Source organism: Papaver somniferum, chromosome 1, assembly GCF_003573695.1.
Source record: "Papaver somniferum cultivar HN1 chromosome 1, ASM357369v1, whole genome shotgun sequence".
Lineage (NCBI taxonomy): Eukaryota > Viridiplantae > Streptophyta > Magnoliopsida > Ranunculales > Papaveraceae > Papaver > Papaver somniferum.
Genome location: NC_039358.1, coordinates 119,261,538 through 119,280,757, shown reverse-complemented (window position 1 = coordinate 119,280,757; position 19,220 = coordinate 119,261,538). Strand labels below are relative to the sequence as shown.

General features: G+C 37.6%; 3 protein-coding genes across 3 annotated transcripts; all 3 read left to right on the top strand.

Moving 5' to 3' along the window:
- Nucleotides 1-672: 672 nt before the first annotated feature.
- On the top strand, nucleotides 673-3,108 carry LOC113298269 (feruloyl CoA ortho-hydroxylase 1-like). Its single transcript, XM_026546972.1, has 3 exons — nucleotides 673-1,444; nucleotides 1,971-2,295; nucleotides 2,670-3,108. Exons 1-3 carry the CDS (start codon nucleotides 903-905, stop codon nucleotides 2,910-2,912), a joined length of 1,110 nt encoding a protein of 369 aa, XP_026402757.1. The 5' UTR covers nucleotides 673-902; the 3' UTR covers nucleotides 2,913-3,108.
- Nucleotides 3,109-13,066: 9,958 nt separating this feature from the next.
- LOC113349860 lies at nucleotides 13,067-14,159 on the top strand. Its single transcript, XM_026593903.1, has 2 exons — nucleotides 13,067-13,243; nucleotides 13,461-14,159. Exons 1-2 carry the CDS (start codon nucleotides 13,067-13,069, stop codon nucleotides 14,157-14,159), a joined length of 876 nt encoding a protein of 291 aa, XP_026449688.1.
- Nucleotides 14,160-16,905: 2,746 nt separating this feature from the next.
- Nucleotides 16,906-19,019, top strand: LOC113298261 (feruloyl CoA ortho-hydroxylase 2-like). The gene is made up of 2 exons (XM_026546960.1): nucleotides 16,906-17,750; nucleotides 18,276-19,019. The coding sequence occupies exons 1-2, from the start codon at nucleotides 17,209-17,211 to the stop codon at nucleotides 18,346-18,348; spliced, it is 615 nt and encodes a 204-aa protein (XP_026402745.1). The 5' UTR covers nucleotides 16,906-17,208; the 3' UTR covers nucleotides 18,349-19,019.
- Nucleotides 19,020-19,220: the final 201 nt, after the last annotated feature.

Here is a 19,220-nt window from a genome sequence, read left to right as displayed (position 1 = left end):
CAATTAGTGGTATCCGCGTCAAAAACGATTTTAGATCCTCATTGTCAGTCACTAACCAAATGTAATGGTTTGGTGACTAGTTTGCAAGTAATCATGCATTCTGTGATCGACTCTCATCATGATTAATAATTTGTTGTCCCCGTGTGGGGATTACATAGGAAAAGTTCCAACTTCGCAGCTAGTTCACCTACTTCCAACTTCAGCTAGCATTCCCAGTAAAGCTTTAACTCCAGCTGGTATTGCTTTTCAAGAGCCAAGACTCATCATTTCCTAAAGCCTAAAACTGTCTCACATATAGTTCATGTTCATCACACAACATTTTTTTATATTAAGAGAAGTGTGAAAGTGTTAGCCAGCAGCAGCTCCTTAAGAAGATATGTGGCATAACAAATTAACTAATGTAACTGTGACCTGGTAGAAAAATAGATTTTAGAATCACTAGGCATATCACACTGAGCAGAACAGGAGGTATGGATAATCTGATTGAGTTATGTATATATTTGTGATTTCAACTAATCCAGCTACAGGTAATAGCCAAGACAAACATATTAAATGACTCGGGTTAAAAAATTTCTCAATAAATCAAAGGGGGAAATATTAATATTAAATCACTAAGAAGATAATGTACATATGTAGTTTTTTCATTTTTTTCAAATGTTTGACTAATAATGTTACATCTAATATTAACATAATCCAGTTTAGACTAAACACATGAAAATCTAGAAAGATCGTACTTACGCTCTCCCCATCCATGCATCTATAAAAGCCCTTCGGTGTCTACCATAATCGATCAAAAAAGCCACAGTTATTACTTCTACCAATAGTACTAATATAAATCTCTCAGTTATTTCTCTCTTTTTCTCATCATCAAACTTGATAACGAAACCTGTTTATTGATCAGTATGGGTGATATTGCTTTCGATTTTGAGAAAGAATCCGACGTATTCGAATTTGTTGTAAAAAAAGGTCATGGTGTTAAAGGTTTAGCTGATACTGGTTTAACAACTGTACCACCAAGGTATATTCATCCACCGTCAGAGCGTATCGATCGTAAAGATACAATCGATTCTGCACCTTTTTTAAGTTCTCCTATCGACATATCAGCTTTACTGGAGGAAGGTGATGTTGATAGTGAGAAGAGGAGTGAAGTCAGTAAGAAGTTATGTGAAGCTGCTGAAAAACTCGGGTTTTTTCAGGTAGTGAATCATGGTGTTTCTCATGAAGTTATGGAGAATGCTAAGCGTGCTGCTCATTTTTTCTTCAACCAACCCCGGGAGAGAAAACTGGCTTACTCTAAAGAAAACTCACCATGCCCAACCCATGTTTTCTGCGGTACCAGCTTCTCTCCTCAAGCTGAAAAATCCTTGGAATGGAAAGATTATTTAAGCATGGTCTACATTTTTGACGATGAACATGTTCGAAAGTTTTGGCCTGAGGAATGCCGGTACGTGTTCAGTCTTTCTATTTTCTCCTTTTTTTATTTCTTTTGTGAAACCGTAACTAAATAAGCTTAGGTGACTGTAAATCTTTTGCCGGAGATTCTCTAGTATGGATGCTACTGCCATCTGAGAACAGTTCAAGGGTTTAGATTTTTTTTTTCCGTAGATTATTAATAATTTTTTTAGAATGTATATAGTCGGTTAGTTTTGTAGTATATATTATCCACCATGCACTTTCGTTTCCATTAATTAGCGGTGATAATGAAGAAAATTAAGCTCATTTTTGTTAGCTAATTATGCACTAGAAGACAGACTTAAGATTAAAAAGTTAGGTTTCAATCATATCATACATAAAAAGTTCAACAAAGACGTGTAAACACAAATATATGAGTGCCCTGGATTAGGTAAGGAATTTAAATAAGCCGTCCCTTTCCTTGCCAACTCTCTTCGCACTTTGCAGTGTGCACTACAATAGTCAAACTAGGTCAATCTTAGTTCATGTGATTTTGACATACCAACTCTCTATTGTAGGGATGCTGCTGTTGCTTATCTAAAATCAGCCGACAAAATGATACTTGCCATGTTGAGTGCCCTTCTAAAAGGATTGGGTGTAGAAATTGATGACTCCACGATCCGATCCTACACTGGTGCTAGAGCTGTAAACATGAATTTCTACCCACCTTGTCCAAATCCTGATCTGACAGTTGGTGTCGGACGACACTCTGATCTTGCTGCCCTCACGATTCTCTTGCAAGATGATATTGGTGGTCTCTTCGTTAGGGCTCAAGACAAAGGGTGGATTGAGATCCCACCGGTCGAAGATGCACTTGTCATCAACGTTGGTGACACCCTAGAGGTATAAATATCTGCATGACTTCAAAATTAGTGACTCGATTCGGTCATAACTCAGACTTAATGACCGAACCGATTCGTTAAAATTCTTTTTCAAATTGACCCTACAAGCATCGATTATGCATTAACAACAATATCTTGAAATCTCTCACTAATTTAAGCAATTGGTTTACATCCTACTAAATCTTGTCCACATATGCTTGAACCATTCATAACAACAACGACAAGGTTTTAAATTTAAATTTCAGTCCAAATAGCTGCTAAAATGATGTCATGTGAGATTTCTTGCAAGATTTATCTTGTTATAATCATACTTTATATATTTTGATGTTCACAAGTTTGATTGAGAAATGAATCAATTTGTGTTTGTGGATGCAGATACTGAGCAATGGTAGGTACAAGAGTGCTGAACACAGGGCATTGGCCAGTAACACAAGAGCCAGGGTTTCGGTGCCGATTTTCGTGAGCCCAATTCCTCCAACCCCTGTAGGACCACTTCCAGGGCTGGCTGAGAAAGACGGAAAGACGGTGTACAGACAGATGTTGTTTGGGGAATACATGGAGAACTATTTCGGAAATGGTCACCAAGGCAAAGCTACACTAGATTTTGCTAAAGTCTAGTTGCATCAACCAAAACTTAATTTATGATGAATTGATGACAGATGAGTTACAAATTACACTACAGTATTTTAATAAACATAAAATAAAAAATTTAGTGTGGCAGTTGGATTAAAAAGAATACTTCGTAAATTAAGTTATTATTTCTTACCGAATAAATCAGTGATTATCTAGTAAAATCAAGTTTCTTGTTGTGTGACGTTTGTGTTTTTGAGTTCGTGGAACTAGATTTTGAGATAGTAAAGCAGTAAATTGGGAAGAATGTTAAACCATAATTAGTTACCAATGAACAAAATAAACTGAAATTTGTGGGTTTTAATCACTTAGACAAATGCTATCCCACACGAACGGCCAATATCATAAAAAGATATAGATAACTTGAATTATTTATTAATATTATATTAATACAAGTATAAGTGATTGTACTTATACTTTCAAAAAGATATCGCAAAAGCGGTTTCTTTATCGTTGGATGATCAAATCAACGGTTAGATTCACATTCAGAAAAATACATCACTTTCAGAAAAGGACCCACCATTTTCAGGAAAGGACCCACCACTTCCCCTTAAGGGTTCAAGGCTGTTATATCTGAGTTTTAGCATGATCTAACGGTAAAGAAACCGCTTTTTCGGAAAATCATCCCGCAAAATCGTATGGGATAGCATCTACTCTGGATAGATTACCGTTACCATGACTTTTTATGCCAGAGAAAGACGCAAATTCTGACGACGCTAGCAATTGACTAGATTTTCTAGCGCACGATAGCTGTACCTACTTCCAGGCCTCAATCAGACGTACAAACGACCCACACACAGTGATTCAATAGTTCAGCTTATCCATAAACTGGGACCGTATAGGCATTTAGCTTTGTAACGCGCATTTATATGGCGAGGTGTCCGCAAGGACTGCAATCTACTAAAGGCGGGGGCATAAAAGGGCCCAAACGGAGAGGCATTGGCCGTAATGATGCCATTTAGTTTGTTTATTTGTTAATGGAAATCAATGGCATTTAGTAAGGTTGTATTGAAAGTGGAAAGTGGGGCATGTGATGTGTCTCTATTGCAGTTTGGATGAAGTGCTCAACCAGTGCACATCCTTCTTGTAAACCTTACATGGTCTTCCTATTATGTCTTCCATGCAGTCATATGAATTCACTCTTTGATTGCAACTTTGCCGCTACTATCTCCATGCCCACCAAATTTGCCTGTATTCTGTAGGACATTGATGTAGAATTTCGTAGTACTGCCACTTTTCGCAAACTTTGTATTTGGCAGTTCTGTATTGTGGAAATTTGCAGTACCACGCTATGGAAATCCGGGCAGCAACCTACTAATTTACTTAAGACTGTACTTAAATATCCTCTAGAGAAGTATTCTCCGCGAGCTAATACTTGCAATTCCCTTGTATGTCCAGGAGGATGGGAACTAGCTCCCATTGTCCTTGCCTTGGTCTTAGGAACTGCGGCTAGAGCCTACTTGGATAGGGGGTCGGCTTTTTAGTAGGAGGTGCTCATGTGGTTTGTTAGACTTGGAGAGATGGCGATAAGAGCCTGCCTTAGAAGAAAGGACAGGGTGTTCGGCTCTGAATTTCTGCACTGGGGCGCCAGTCCAGAGATAGGCCCATCTGTAAAGTTGAATGAAATTCTTATTTGGAAATTCATGAGATATTGAGGAACCATGATATTGGGCATACCAAAAACTTTCAAGGCATACAAAGGACTAGTCCTAACTTGGGTGACCTTATAAGGGGTATCCTATGGGTGGTTTAATTACCAATATGCCCTTAAATCCTATAAATTACTAATCTATTTCTAACCTTAATACAAAAATCTATAATCATAAACCTAAAATCAGTTTCAACCCCTTCTTCTTCCTCCTCATCCTCCACAGCCGAACCCACCTTCTCCTTTTTTTTTTCATCGTATCATCGCCGAAATTTAATCGTCGATTCGTGAAAATTTAGTCGACGATTAAACTCATCTATATAATGGTTCGCCGTAAGCCAGTATCTCGTTCTAATCGAGCGATTGAACAACCCATTGAAGAAGAAGAAGATTTAGAGAGTGAAGAAGAAACTCAAAATCAACCGGAAGAAGAGATTGAAGAAGAACCAACTCCAGAAATGAGAATAAGAAGGTTTGTTTTACAAACCCATCTCGTATTTGATGTTTTTGATTGGTTTGATTGATTTAATTCGTCAAAATCATGTTTCTGCGGCGGTTACAGGGTATGGTTTGGCGCAAAACAAATCTTAGATGTGCGTCGAGCTGTTCTTGAAACTGAACCCTGAAAGTGCATATGAACGGCTCGGCGTATATCTGAAATCCGTTTTGAGGCGAACTTAGTGACAAAGAGACTTATATTTAGGATCGGCTTATTCGATGGTGTTAGTTTTGTGCCGAATATGTTTTGTGAATTTCAGAAATTTTGCATGTGCGTAGGATCGGCTTGTATGGTAGTATTAGTTTTGTGCCGAATAATTGTTGTTTGAATTTCAGAATTTTTGCATGTGCTTAGGATCGGCTTGTATGGTTGTATTAGTTTTGCGCCGAATAAAGGTTTCAATTCATAAGTCTAGATTCGGGTTATTCGGTAGTATTAGGGTTGCGCCGAATATCATTGTTAAAATTTCATAAATTTTACAAGTGTATAGGATCGGCTTATTTATATGATATCATGTTGCGCCGAATACATGTTTGAGTTCATAACCATAGACTTGGCTTATTCGAAGGTATCGGTTGTGAGCCGAATATATAGGATCGACTTATAATTGTTTTGTGGTATGAGCCGATCCACTCTCTGTGTAAGCTAATAAAAATTTCAAGACATGATTCGGCTCATATGTGTTATTTCGGGTAAGCCGAGCCTTCTTGTTTTCTTACAAGTTTTTGGCTTTCCAAATCTCTTTGTTGTTCGAACTAGTCTTATAACTTTCATACTTGTATCAGGACCAATGCATCTACAAAGAGGAAGAAGATGGAGGTAACACCTTCTACTTCTAAAACTCCCGATCCTAGAGGAGGAGGTAAGAAAAAATTGGGAGCGGGAGCTAGAGGAGGAATTTTAGAAGAAGAAGCTGAACAAGTAAGAATTGAAAGACAAGAAGAAGGAATATCTGAAGATGAAGAAGTTGATGATAATCAAGAAGTTCATCAAGAAACACAACCCCAAGGAAAACCCAAGAAAGACAAGAAAGGTAAGAAGGTGGCAGAACCCGAGAAAGAGAAGAACGATAATGATCGACGGATCACTGGTTTACACATTCCTGATGAAGATGACGTAATTACACCTCGATCAGATGGTTTTCCTCATGGTCTTCCGGAAGATGGAGGAAATGTGTTGATTGGTTATGCCGATTCTTGGGCGAAGAAAATTTATGAGACTCCTGATCACAACCGTGCAGTCCGAGTATTGAGACACCAGAGGGCAGCGGAATGGAGTCTTGATGAAGAGGTTCCTGAGGTGATTGCTTACGTACAACGCAGTGCTTTATGGCCTATCATCAATCATGGACATAAGGAATATGATAGTGTATCGGCCTCTGCATTTACCGAGCGCTTTTTTCCAGAAAGTTACACATTTCAATTACCTTTTGGAGAGATGGCAATCACTCCTGATGAGGCTAGTAAGATTACAGGCCTTAAAGAAAGGGGTGTAAGTGTGGATGCTGGTTTTTATGACATGAGTTGGGATGAGCTATACAATTTGTACCTGGAATGCCTTGGTTGGGGTTCACAGAAAACTGAGTTGGAGTTTTGTCGATCAGTTAAAGATGTCGATACCGTTTGCATACCAGGTGGCAGAAATAAGAAGAATAAGAAGATCAAGTTGACTAACTTGAAAAGGGAGTTTGAGAACACAAAGGAAAGAGTCACACAAGGTTTGTTGATAATGTATCCCGCCAAAGTGAAGCAAACCGGAACTGCATACTTGTTTTATACTCTTGGTAGAGACATCTTTCCCGACACTACCGGAAACAAGGTAAATGATAATTATCTCCAATTGGTAAAGAATCTTGAAACTTGTAACAAGTTTGCTTGGGGATAGGAATGGCCAACAGGTAATCTTGAGCATGCTTAACACGGTTACATTGCCAAAGAACGGAATCTCTTACAGACATTGAAAATTGGTTTGGGATTTCCTTCTTAATTGCGTCGAAATAGGTCACTTCCAGGGAGTGCATAGAAGGGGGGCAGTATCATCAACACGATAATTAGAAGGTAAACCACATACCTGGATGAAGTTCTGAAGAGTCGTCTGATAAGCAGAACCTTTGTCTGAAGAAAATAGATTACCAAGAATCACCTCCTGAACTGAAACCGTTTGACTCTGAGAAGCCAAGTAACAATAGTTCTGGGTGTCTTCCATAGTATAAATACCAAAGCCACCATCCTTAATAAGGAGCGTGGCAATACGCTTTTGCAACGGCCCAAAACCTACCCCATCTCCCATGATCAATAGTCTCAAAAACTGAAATAACTGATCATCAAATAATTCTGTGGCATGTTGTAAAGCTGCAGGATTGGTAGTGTGCAAAGCAAAGTACAATCTAGACACTCCGGTACAATTGCGAAGTAATAACATCTCATTCTGAGGATCCTTGAGTTTTTTGATGAACGACATTAGTTGGATAGTTTTATGAACCCTAGCAACAGCCATATTGCTGATAAAGTCCATATCCAGGCTCACTGGTCCCCCCAAGAGTTTAACCCCGTTAGAAGGCCTACTAATATCCTGAGGAAAAACGTCCACATCAAAGCTTCTAGGATCAGCGGTAGGCCAAAAGATCTCTGTTTTCTTTATATTGAGATGTAAACCTCTAGACGGCCCCTCAGACTCAATGATTTTCAAAGCATTATATATTCGAGAGTATCCCCGATAATAGTTCCGTCGTCAAGGTACTAAGCATGCAAATCAAGTTTGCACTGAGAAGCAATGGATGTCACAAGCGGATGGAGGGACAAGGCAAACAACAACGGACCGAGAGGATCCCCTTGTTGAACACCAAGGTCCGAGGACAAATTGTATTGGTCATAATGAAGTCTAGCAGGCCTACTATAACAAAACTCAACCCAACGTGAAATACCTGGACAGTGGAGTCGAACTTCCTCTATGAGATGAGTCCTGCTTACCATATTGAAAGCGTTGGAGAAGTCAACAAGCAACATTAACAAACCAACAGACTGACCTTTCAACTCCAGCAAGCTATTTACAGCATGTAAAATATTCTCACCACCAACAGACACACCAACTCCGAATTGATGATCTCCTAAGTAAGAAGTCATGGCTTTACCAGCGGAGAAGGCAGCTACCTTTGAGACAAGTCTGCGTCAGATAGTACCAACGGCTATGGGCCTTAAACCACCACCCAGCTTCAACAATAGTGTAAGAGTTGCACTAGCAATGAACTCACCCAAAACACTGGGGCATTTACCTGCCAGCCATAAATTGACAACCCCCGTAATTGAAACAACCAAATCGTCCGCCACTGCCGATGCCGCACCACTCAATACATCCAATAAATGTTGTGCACGCAAACCGTCACGGACACAGTAGGTTCCTCTGGGAAACTCTTAATGGCACCGAGAACTTCCTTAGAATCAACAACAATTGAGTCAAAACTAACCGGTTCCGATGGAATAAAAGGGGCGGTGCTTTTGGATGTTTCGATTGTAATTCCGCCAAGGTGGACTCATTGCGAGGAGCAACACCACTAGAAGATAAAGCATGAATTGCCGCTGAAAATGCCCGCAACTGATCTTCTTCTTACAAGCATTCAAGTTGGTACCATCTTGTTTATTCTTAGGTCGTCGTGGCAAAGGTACAGGTTGCTGGATCGTTTTCTGGACTATCGTTAAACCGATGATGGCGTCTTTCTAATCTGAAAGGGCTTGGTTAATGGCCCTGACTTGCAATCTCCTTCTCGTGCCAGACTTCTCTTCTGCTGAACACTTTGGTCTATAAACCTGCAGTGTGATAGATGGGAGCAAGCGAAGTCTAACCCATGCCGAAAGATTATCTGGGCTGGACAGAACTCTATCAAGACAAATCTTGAGTGTTCTAGAGAAAGCAAGCTTTCATTGGTGAGGGATGCAGGAGACGGTAGTAACCTGTTTCTGAAAAACCAAGTACAACAGCTCAAGGGAAAAATCAGACTCACCTACAATGGTCTCATGAGCTGCAGGGATAACAAGCAAAGATGAATCAGCAGCCGTCGTGGCAGGCATGTCTAACAGAGAAGGAAAGCCGTGTATAAAAGATGCAGTATCATCTGCAGGTCCAGAAATAATGTCCCCATGCAATAACCCGCCTTTACCTTTGCAGGACGACCTCAAAGGTGCAAACATTTGCAGCAAAGCCACATACGCATCTGGCGAAGAACAATATCCCAAGCTTGGTAAACACTGGAATTCGAAGCAATGAGGTCTCTACAAAACGCCTTGTTATCGTCATTAGAGAAGCGTTTGTTCTACACATGTTGGATAAAAGATCCCTTAACGTATCCCCTCTCATTAACGCCATCACCACAGCCATGAAAACCCTTCAAGGGACAACGGTAGAAACCATCATAACCAGCTCCAAAGGAAGAATATAATGGGACGTCAGATTCTAGGGGCGTGATAACAGAAGAAGGCTGAGACCGAGCCAAGGAAGACCCGGTGCTTCTCGACATAGTAATGAAGAAAAACCCTAAAAAAAACGACGAAAATAGGAACCCTAAAAAGAAACCAAAACAGGGAAGCAACAAATGGGTGTCGGGACAAAAAAAAATCTAAGGTGAAAAGGAAAGACGAAGGAAATCAAAGCAAAGTCAAACCCGGTAGCTACTGGAGAATTTTTCTGGTTTTTCAATCACCAGAAAAATCGTCGGAGGGAGAAACCGGAGCCATGAAAAAAATAAAACCAGAATCGGTTTATGTTCATGACCTCTTAGACCGATTCTAAGAATCGGTTTATAAGGCTTAGAACATAAACCAAATTTAAAATTTAAAAGTATTTCTGTGATTTTTTTCCGCCATAATCGGTTTATTTGAATGCCCACATAAACGATTGTAAATCTGGGCATTTCGTGAAACTGTTTCGCTCATAACTTCTTCGTCCGATGTCGGAATGATCTCATTCTTTTTGCGTTCAATTCATATTTTCATGCTCTATAATATAAAGATAAAAATTTCAAGACTTGTTCAAAAATTCAAACATGGTTAATGAATCGGTTGATGTGTGCACTAGCATAAAGCGATTGTGCTTGACGTTCATCACACCAACCCAGAATCGGTTTATGTAGGTGTATCATATCTACCTATTTTGCAGAACATCAATAACAATCGGTTTATGTGGACTCTTAAATAATCCGATTATGGGCATAGCGGTTAAGGATTCAAAGGTTGTACAATCAGGTTATATGGACATACATATAATCTGATTCTAACAAAAAAACATACAGAAAAAACAGTTCTCTTCCAAACCAGAATCGGGCTATGTGGGCACTAACGTAGGCCGATTCTGGTTCAATTTTCTCGAAACAGAAAACACATCCAAGATAATCGGTCTTTTTGGGCATGAACATAAACCGTTTCTATATGTAATCGGTTCACAAGTACATTAACGTAAACTGATTCTGGTAAATCCAGAAAACTTTGATTTCAAAAAAATCGAATTTTGAGTGATTGCATGTTGATATAACCTAATTTAGGGGATCGGGTTTGCTAGAAAAGTACTTGATTCGTGCCATTTTAGGGTAGAAAAAGAGAAGAAGAATCGGTTAGAAGTGGAGATGGAGATGGAAATTAATTTGAATTTGAATTTGAATTTGATTTTGATTTAAGTTTTTAGTTTTTAGTTATATGATTTTGATTTTAGTTTTTAGTTATATGATTTTGATTTTAGTTTTTACTTTTGTTATTAGGATTTAATTAGGATAAACTGGTAGTATTAGTATTTGATAGACGGTAAATTGGTAGTTTCATCTCTTAATAACATTTTTTGTCCGGTAGTCATAGGCCCAAATTAACCTGGCATTTTTAGGGGCATCCCCGAAAGAATTAGGGGAGACTTTTTTATTCCCAACCCATAGACAAGGTTATGGGATGTCCTAAATGTTAGTAGAATACCTTAATACCCTTTAATAATCGGAAGTAAAATAATTGTTTTTAGAATCCGATTATTGGTAATATAATCGGTAGTTAAAAAACACACAGACACTACCAGTTGATATGAATTTGTGCTAAATACGTATTTGGGGCTACTATTAGTCTGAAGTTAATGATAAATTCATTTACTATCGATTATAGGATACTCCAAAATTCAAAAAAAAAAAAAGATTTTTGCAAAATCTCATTTTGGGGCAACTCTATATTCGGTAGTTATATGAACTATTTTGACTATCGAATATGGTAGGATATTGGCAAAGAGAGCCATTGTATAATCGAGATTCAGGATAACTTCATTTACTATTGATTATAGGCTCAACCAATAATAAAAAAATAAAGGATTTTTGTAAAATCTCATTTTGGGGCAACTCTATATTCGGTAGTTATATGAACTATTTTGACTACCGAATATGGTTGGATATTTGCAATTATGATTGGAATAACTTCATTTACTACCGATTATAGGCTCAACCAAAATTCAAAAAATATAGGATTTTGGCAAAATCTCATTTTGGGGCAACTCTATATCCGGTATTTATATGAACTATTTTGACTACTGAATATGGTTGGATATTTGCAAGTATAATTGGAAGTCAGGATAACTTCATTTGCTACCTATTATAAGCTCAGCCAAAATTCAAAAAATAGAGGATTTTGGCAAAATCTCATTTTGGGGCAACTCTATATTCGGTATTTATATGAACTATTTTGACTATCGAATATGGTTGGATAGTTGCAAATATAACCAGAAGTCAGGATAACTTCATTTACTACCGATTATAGGCTCAACCGAAATTCAAAAAATAGAGGATTTTGACAAAATCTCATTTTGGGGCAACTCTACATTCGGTAGTTATATGAACTATCTTGACTACCGACTATGGTAGGATTTCGGCAAAGAGGTCTACTGTATAATCGAAAGTCAGGATAACTTCATTTACTACCGATTATAGGCCCAACCAAAATTCAAAAAATAGAGGATTTTTGCAAAATCTGATTTTGGGGCTACTCTATATTCGGGAGTTAAATAACCTAAATTCACTACCGATTATGGTAGCATTTTTGCCAAAGGTCTACTTTAATCGGGGATCAAGATAACTTTATTTACTACCGGTTATATGATAATCAAAATTCAAAAGATAGAGGATTTTATTATGGAAATACTTTATATTCGGAAGTTATATAAACTAAATTGACTCCCGATTGTGGATTAACTTCCCGATTGTAAGGTTATCTACCGATTGTGAAGGGTAGTTTGGCCATTAAAAAAATACAAGATAAGGGAGGCTACATTTTACGTTTGGGTGACCTTTTTTGTCTTATGTGTCGCCCCTAATTCTTTTGGGATCGTCCTAAAAATGCTAGGCAAATTAAATGGGATAGGCCCCAATTTGGCCAGGATTATTAACAATATCCATGTATTATGTATTTACTTTTGTTCTGCCAATATATTATTGTTAACACCATAATAATTAAAAGTAGAAGTATATGTTAGTCGCTAATACCTATGTTTAATCTCATCATCCCCGATATAATCAAATAAGGATTGTCTTAAAATAGGCCGTAAATAAAAAGTTTGCTAAGTTCCTGATGTTTTTGTTATTTCATCATTTTTACAATATAACACACGAAATGCTCCTGCAATTTTTGGGCACATATTACAGACTTATTCTACGAAATCTATTGATTATTTAGCCAAAATGCCAAACACTCAAATTGGAATTTAATACATCTGGGTTAACCTCAACCTAGGACGATCAAAATATCAAAATTTATGCTCAACCAAAGTAGAGTCATGTTATTAGGAGTGAAGAAATGAATTTGAGATGGGAAGGATTACGAGGAGGGAAGGATTACGAGTAGGGAATCAAGAATTTTGAGGAGGTATTGACTTTTTACAATATTAATGAAATTTCTACAATATCCTTGATGTTAATCATAGTTTGTTTTATTGACTATACGATTTTTCTAGGGTTTCGAATTCTCGAGCTTCTCTTCCTTTACGGCCATGGCTGGGGAGGAATCTCTCCCTCTCTACTCTAATTCGGGGGCCCAAGCTTCAATTGAAGGTGGCAAATCTACAGATGGGTATGTTTTGAATCTATCTAGCTTTGATTTCCCTCTTTTGCTTCCTATCTCTAGTAACATTTCTCAGAAAATTGGTGGTGGATTGAACTGGTCTTCTGTATCAAATTTCAAATCTCCATTCTGAAGATGGATCTTTAGAGCATCAATACACTATGCTGATGGCATAGAACAAAGGTGTTGGATTATCCTCCAAGAATTTTCAAGAACAAACTAAAGAATGCGAAAAGCTTGTGATTGGGTTTTTTGCAGGGCGTAGATCTTCTTTTCATGTGTTTGAAGAAGAAATCAAAAAAGTTTGGAAACCCAAATCATAGGTAGCAATCTCTATCCATGGTACAAAAGCTTTTGTTTTCAATTTCTCATTAGAGGAAGATAGAAAGTCTGATCATGAACATGGATCATCCCACTTAGCTGGAAAATTGTTCATAGTTAGGCCATGGACACTACTGATTGAGCAATCCATTGCGGAAATGAAGAAAATTCTAGTCTGGGTATTGATCTACAATGTTCCTTTACATCTGTGGAATAAATTAGGTTTAAGATCCATTGCTTCTTTCATTGGAATCACGTTATTGATGGATGAATGTACCAAGAAAAAAACAAGACTCTCTTATGCTAGAGTATGTGCTGAGATTAGCTATGATTGTCCATACCCTAGCCTGATTCCTCTTTGGATTGATGGTAGACATGTCATGGATTTACCGGTGGAATATCAATGGAAACCTCCTAAGTGCTCTAATTGTTTATCTTTTGGACACACTGCTAGCTCCTGCTCATTATCAGGGGCGAAGAAGAAAGTTCACTGGAATCCCGAGAAAAACCAAATTCAAGGAAATAGTTTGGTCTCTGCAAATAACCAAAAGGAGATTGGCAATCAAGAAAGTACTGGAGTTAGTGGAGCTGAAATTTCAGTCCATAACACACATCCAAGTAAGGAGGTGTTTCAGCTTGATATACCTTTGCAGACAAATGAGAATGGCTTGGGTAATGCGGGTGTGTCACAAATCTCCTAATACAACTGAAAAATGGTATACAAGAAGAGCAAGGAAATCAGGTAAGAAAGGGGAGTTGTCGTCGGTTATGGAAGGGGCATGTACCTCGTCTACGGACCCGTCAGTTCTTTGAAAACCATAATAGATTCCATGCTTTCGAAGAAGAGGAGGAGGTTGGCACTTCTCAATTAGCTTTAGAAGACTCTGAGATAAGTACTTCGAAGCCATCATCGTCCGAGCCAATTCTAGGATCTTCTAAGAATTTGAGGTTAAAAGCTAAAACAACAGGTATGTTCCCTTATGGTACTTTAAACACAAAGAAGAAAAGCTCCAAAATTCTGGAGTCCCTAAAAAGATACCATCTTCTAAGCTTTTGTAATTTGGTTCTTTATGGGGATTAGACTTTCCCCCTCGAAAAATTGATCGTCAAGACATGTTCAATGGTCTTGCGAACAATCATGAAGATTTAACCATAAAAGATGTTGAAGCGCACTCTACTTGAAGTAGGCTGGTTTCTTTTTTTGGTTTGCAATTTGCATTTTGGATTTAAGGTAGAACAAGATGTTCGTCTCTGTGTTTAGAATTCTGTTCTCTTTAGTTTCAACTTTGTTTTTTCTGTTCCTTTGAGCTTTTTGCTCTTCTCTTGTTGTATCGGCCGGCACACGGCTTGTGTGATCTTTAATCTATTCTCTTTGATTGATCAAAAAAGAAAAACTCCCAGCTAAGACTCGAAAAGCTTAAAGATATTGCGACAAAATCCAATGATATAAACGAAAAAATCCTGCAAAAGTGTAAAAATTGAGAATGTTATAAGACGATTAAGTACGTGGTAAATACACCACCCTCTAAGGATCAAAGTTTTTTTTCTTTTTTTATCATCAATCTTGTGAAGGTAGAACATGAATGTATCAGTGATCCCTTTTATCCCGTACATTGAAAGTGATATTCTTGGCAGGCTTGATAATGAGACTGTAGTGCGCACCGTGATGAAGATTAAGAAATCAGTTAAGAAGACAATATATCTACAAATGACAATATATCTGCAGTAACATATCTAGAGATTGGAAAATTGAGAACCAATGACTGATCTCATGAATCGTAATGGCAGTAGACTACGTGAAGCTGAAATCACTCGACATAGGTAATCATGATCTCCCAAAAGAATACTCTGCGATTCTATTTTCCTTGTCCTAACTAAGGTTTATTAAAAGGTTAGGGTTTTTCATTTTTAGACGAAGTGATGAACACGGTGATGGATTCTTGGTAAATACGGATTGAGAACAATTAGGTCATCAAGCATGAAGGGTACAGTGGGTATGTTGAAAAAATTTAGTGATTTTCTTTGTTTTTGACTTTGACCACACATTGATTAGAATTTGGTAAAAAAAAATCTCTCCTCATATTCATTCTTTCCCTCCTAATAACAGGACTCCCAAAGTAAACCATCTTTTTTTACGAGTACATGCACATCCATTATTGCAAAACCAAACATCCTCTTTTATACTCCCTCCGTCCCTAATTAGATGACCTATATCATAAATAAGTGGAGTGATAGATTAGTATTATTATAAAAAAATATGTAAAATTTGATAGTCATATTTATATTCATTAAATATGTGTTTTAAAATGCTTCTTATGATACAAAGTTCACGAAAATCCGTTGTATAGTTTGAGAGATAAATCATTTCTAAATTTATTAGTAAATTTTAACTAAGTCATCTAATTAGGTACGGGGATAGTATTAATTATGCAATTTGGAAAGTATATTTGTGAAAAACAAATGCAAGGAATTAATTTATTACGCCCGCTGTGCGTCACACGGGGTCCTACTGCTAGATTCCTGATTATCGTATAATAATACGATATTATCATGCATGCGCATGCCACGCATGTATCATTATCGTTGTATAAATTAAGTATTGATTAAGTAATTTGGATTAATCTTATCAATCAATTGTTTAATGAAAGAAAAAAGTTTGATATACTGAAATTGTTTGTCATCCGTTTTGCAAGGTCCCAACTATGCATACACTCATCTTGTCTTACGAAATAAAATAAAATTAATGGTCACAATTAGTCCGATCGATTATAATGTAATGCGTGCGACAAGCCGATCAGATAAAAATATAATGTGTGCGACATATAAACGCGTGATGGAAAACCAATCTCAATTAGTGGTATCCGCGTCAAAAACGATTTTAGATCCTCATTGTCAGTCACTAACCAAATGTAATGGTTTGGTGACTAGTTTGCAAGTAATCATGCATTCTGTGATCGACTCTCATCATGATTAATAATTTGTTGTCCCCGTGTGGGGATTACATAGGAAAAGTTCCAACTTCGCAGCTAGTTCACCTACTTCCAACTTCAGCTAGCATTCCCAGTAAAGCTTTAACTCCAGCTGGTATTGCTTTTCAAGAGCCAAGACTCATCATTTCCTAAAGCCTAAAACTGTCTCACATATAGTTCATGTTCATCACACAACATTTTTTTATATTAAGAGAAGTGTGAAAGTGTTAGCCAGCAGCAGCTCCTTAAGAAGATATGTGGCATAACAAATTAACTAATGTAACTGTGACCTGGTAGAAAAATAGATTTTAGAATCACTAGGCATATCACACTGAGCAGAACAGGAGGTATGGATAATCTGATTGAGTTATGTATATATTTGTGATTTCAACTAATCCAGCTACAGGTAATAGCCAAGACAAACATATTAAACGACTCGGGTTAAAATATTTCTCAATAAATCAAAGGGGGAAATATTAATATTAAATCACTAAGAAGATAATGTACATATGTAGTTTTTTCATTTTTTTCAAATGTTTGACTAATAATGTTACATCTAATATTAACATAATCCAGTTTAGACTAAACACATGAAAATCTAGAAAGATCGTACTTACGCTCTCCCCATCCATGCATCTATAAAAGCCCTTCGGTGTCTACCATAATCGATCAAAAAAGCCACAGTTATTACTTCTACCAATAGTACTAATATAAATCTCTCAGTTATTTCTCTCTTTTTCTCATCATCAAACTTGATAACGAAACCTGTTTATTGATCAGTATGGGTGATATTGCTTTCGATTTTGAGAAAGAATCCGACGTATTCGAATTTGTTGTAAAAAAAGGTCATGGTGTTAAAGGTTTAGCTGATACTGGTTTAACAACTGTACCACCAAGGTATATTCATCCACCGTCAGAGCGTATCGATCGTAAAGATACAATCGATTCTGCACCTTTTTTAAGTTCTCCTATCGACATATCAGCTTTACTGGAGGAAGGTGATGTTGATAGTGAGAAGAGGAGTGAAGTCAGTAAGAAGTTATGTGAAGCTGCTGAAAAACTCGGGTTTTTTCAGGTAGTGAATCATGGTGTTTCTCATGAAGTTATGGAGAATGCTAAGCGTGCTGCTCATTTTTTCTTCAACCAACCCCGAGAGAGAAAACTGGCTTACTCTAAAGAAAACTCACCATGCCCAACCCATATTTTCTGCGGTACCAGCTTCTCTCCTCAAGCTGAAAAATCCTTGGAATGGAAAGATTATTTAAGCATGGTCTACATTTTTGACGATGAACATGTTCGAAAGTTTTGGCCTGAGGAATGCCGGTACGTGTTCAGTCTTTCTATTTTCTCCTTTTTTTATTTCTTTGGTGAAACCGTAACTAAATAAGCTTAGGTGACTGTAAATCTTTTGCCGGAGATTCTCTAGTATGGATGCTACTGCCATCTGAGAACAGTTCAAGGGTTTAGATTTTTTTTTCCGTAGATTATTAATAATTTTTTTAGAATGTATATAGTCGGTTAGTTTTGTAGTATATATTATCCACCATGCACTTTCGTTTCCATTAATTAGCGGTGATAATGAAGAAAATTAAGCTCATTTTTGTTAGCTAATTATGCACTGGAAGACAGACTTAAGATTAAAAAGTTAGGTTTCAATCATATCATACATAAAAAGTTCAACAAAGACGTGTAAACACAAATATATGAGTGCCCTGGATTAGGTAAGGAATTTAAATAAGCCGGCCCTTTCCTTGCCAACTCTCTTTGCACTTTGCAGTGTGCACTACAATAGTCAAACTAGGTCAATCTTAGTTCATGTGATTTTGACATACCAACTCTCTATTGTAGGGATGCTGCTGTTGCTTATCTAAACGGAGAGGCATTGGCCGTAATGATGCCATTTAGTTTGTTTATTTGTTAATGGAAATCAATGGCATTTAGTAAGGTTGTATTGAAAGTGGAAAGTGGGGCATGTGATGTGTCTCTATTGCAGTTTGGATGAAGTGCTCAACCAGTGCACATCCTTCTTGTAAACCTTACATGGTCTTCCTATTATGTCTTCCATGCAGTCATATGAATTCACTCTTTGATTGCAACTTTGCCGCTACTATCTCCATGCCCACCAAATTTGCCTGTATTCTGTAGGACATTGATGTAGAATTTCGTAGTACTGCCACTTTTCGCAAACTTTGTATTTGGCAGTTCTGTATTGTGGAAATTTGCAGTACCACGCTATGGAAATCCGGGCAGCAACCTACTAATTTACTTGAGACTGTACTTAAATATCCTCTAGAGAAGTATTCTCCGCGAGCTAATACTTGCAATTCCCTTGTATGTCCAGGAGGATGGGAACTAGCTCCCATTGTCCTTGCCTTGGTCTTAGGAACTGCGGCTAGAGCCTACTTGGATAGGGGGTCGGCTTTTTAGTAGGAGGTGCTCATGTGGTTTGTTAGACTTGGAGAGATGGCGATAAGAGCCTGCCTTAGAAGAAAGGACAGGGTGTTCGGCTCTGAATTTCTGCACTGGGGCGCCAGTCCAGAGATAGGCCCATCTGTAAAGTTGAATGAAATTCTTATTTGGAAATTCATGAGATATTGAGGAACCATGATATTGGGCATACCAAAAACTTTCAAGGCATACAAAGGACTAGTCCTAACTTGGGTGACCTTATAAGGGGTACCCTATGGGTGGTTTAATTATCAATATGCCCTTAAATCCTATAAATTACTAATCTATCTCTAACCTTAATACAAAAATCTATAATCATAAACCTAAAATCAGTTTCAACCCCTT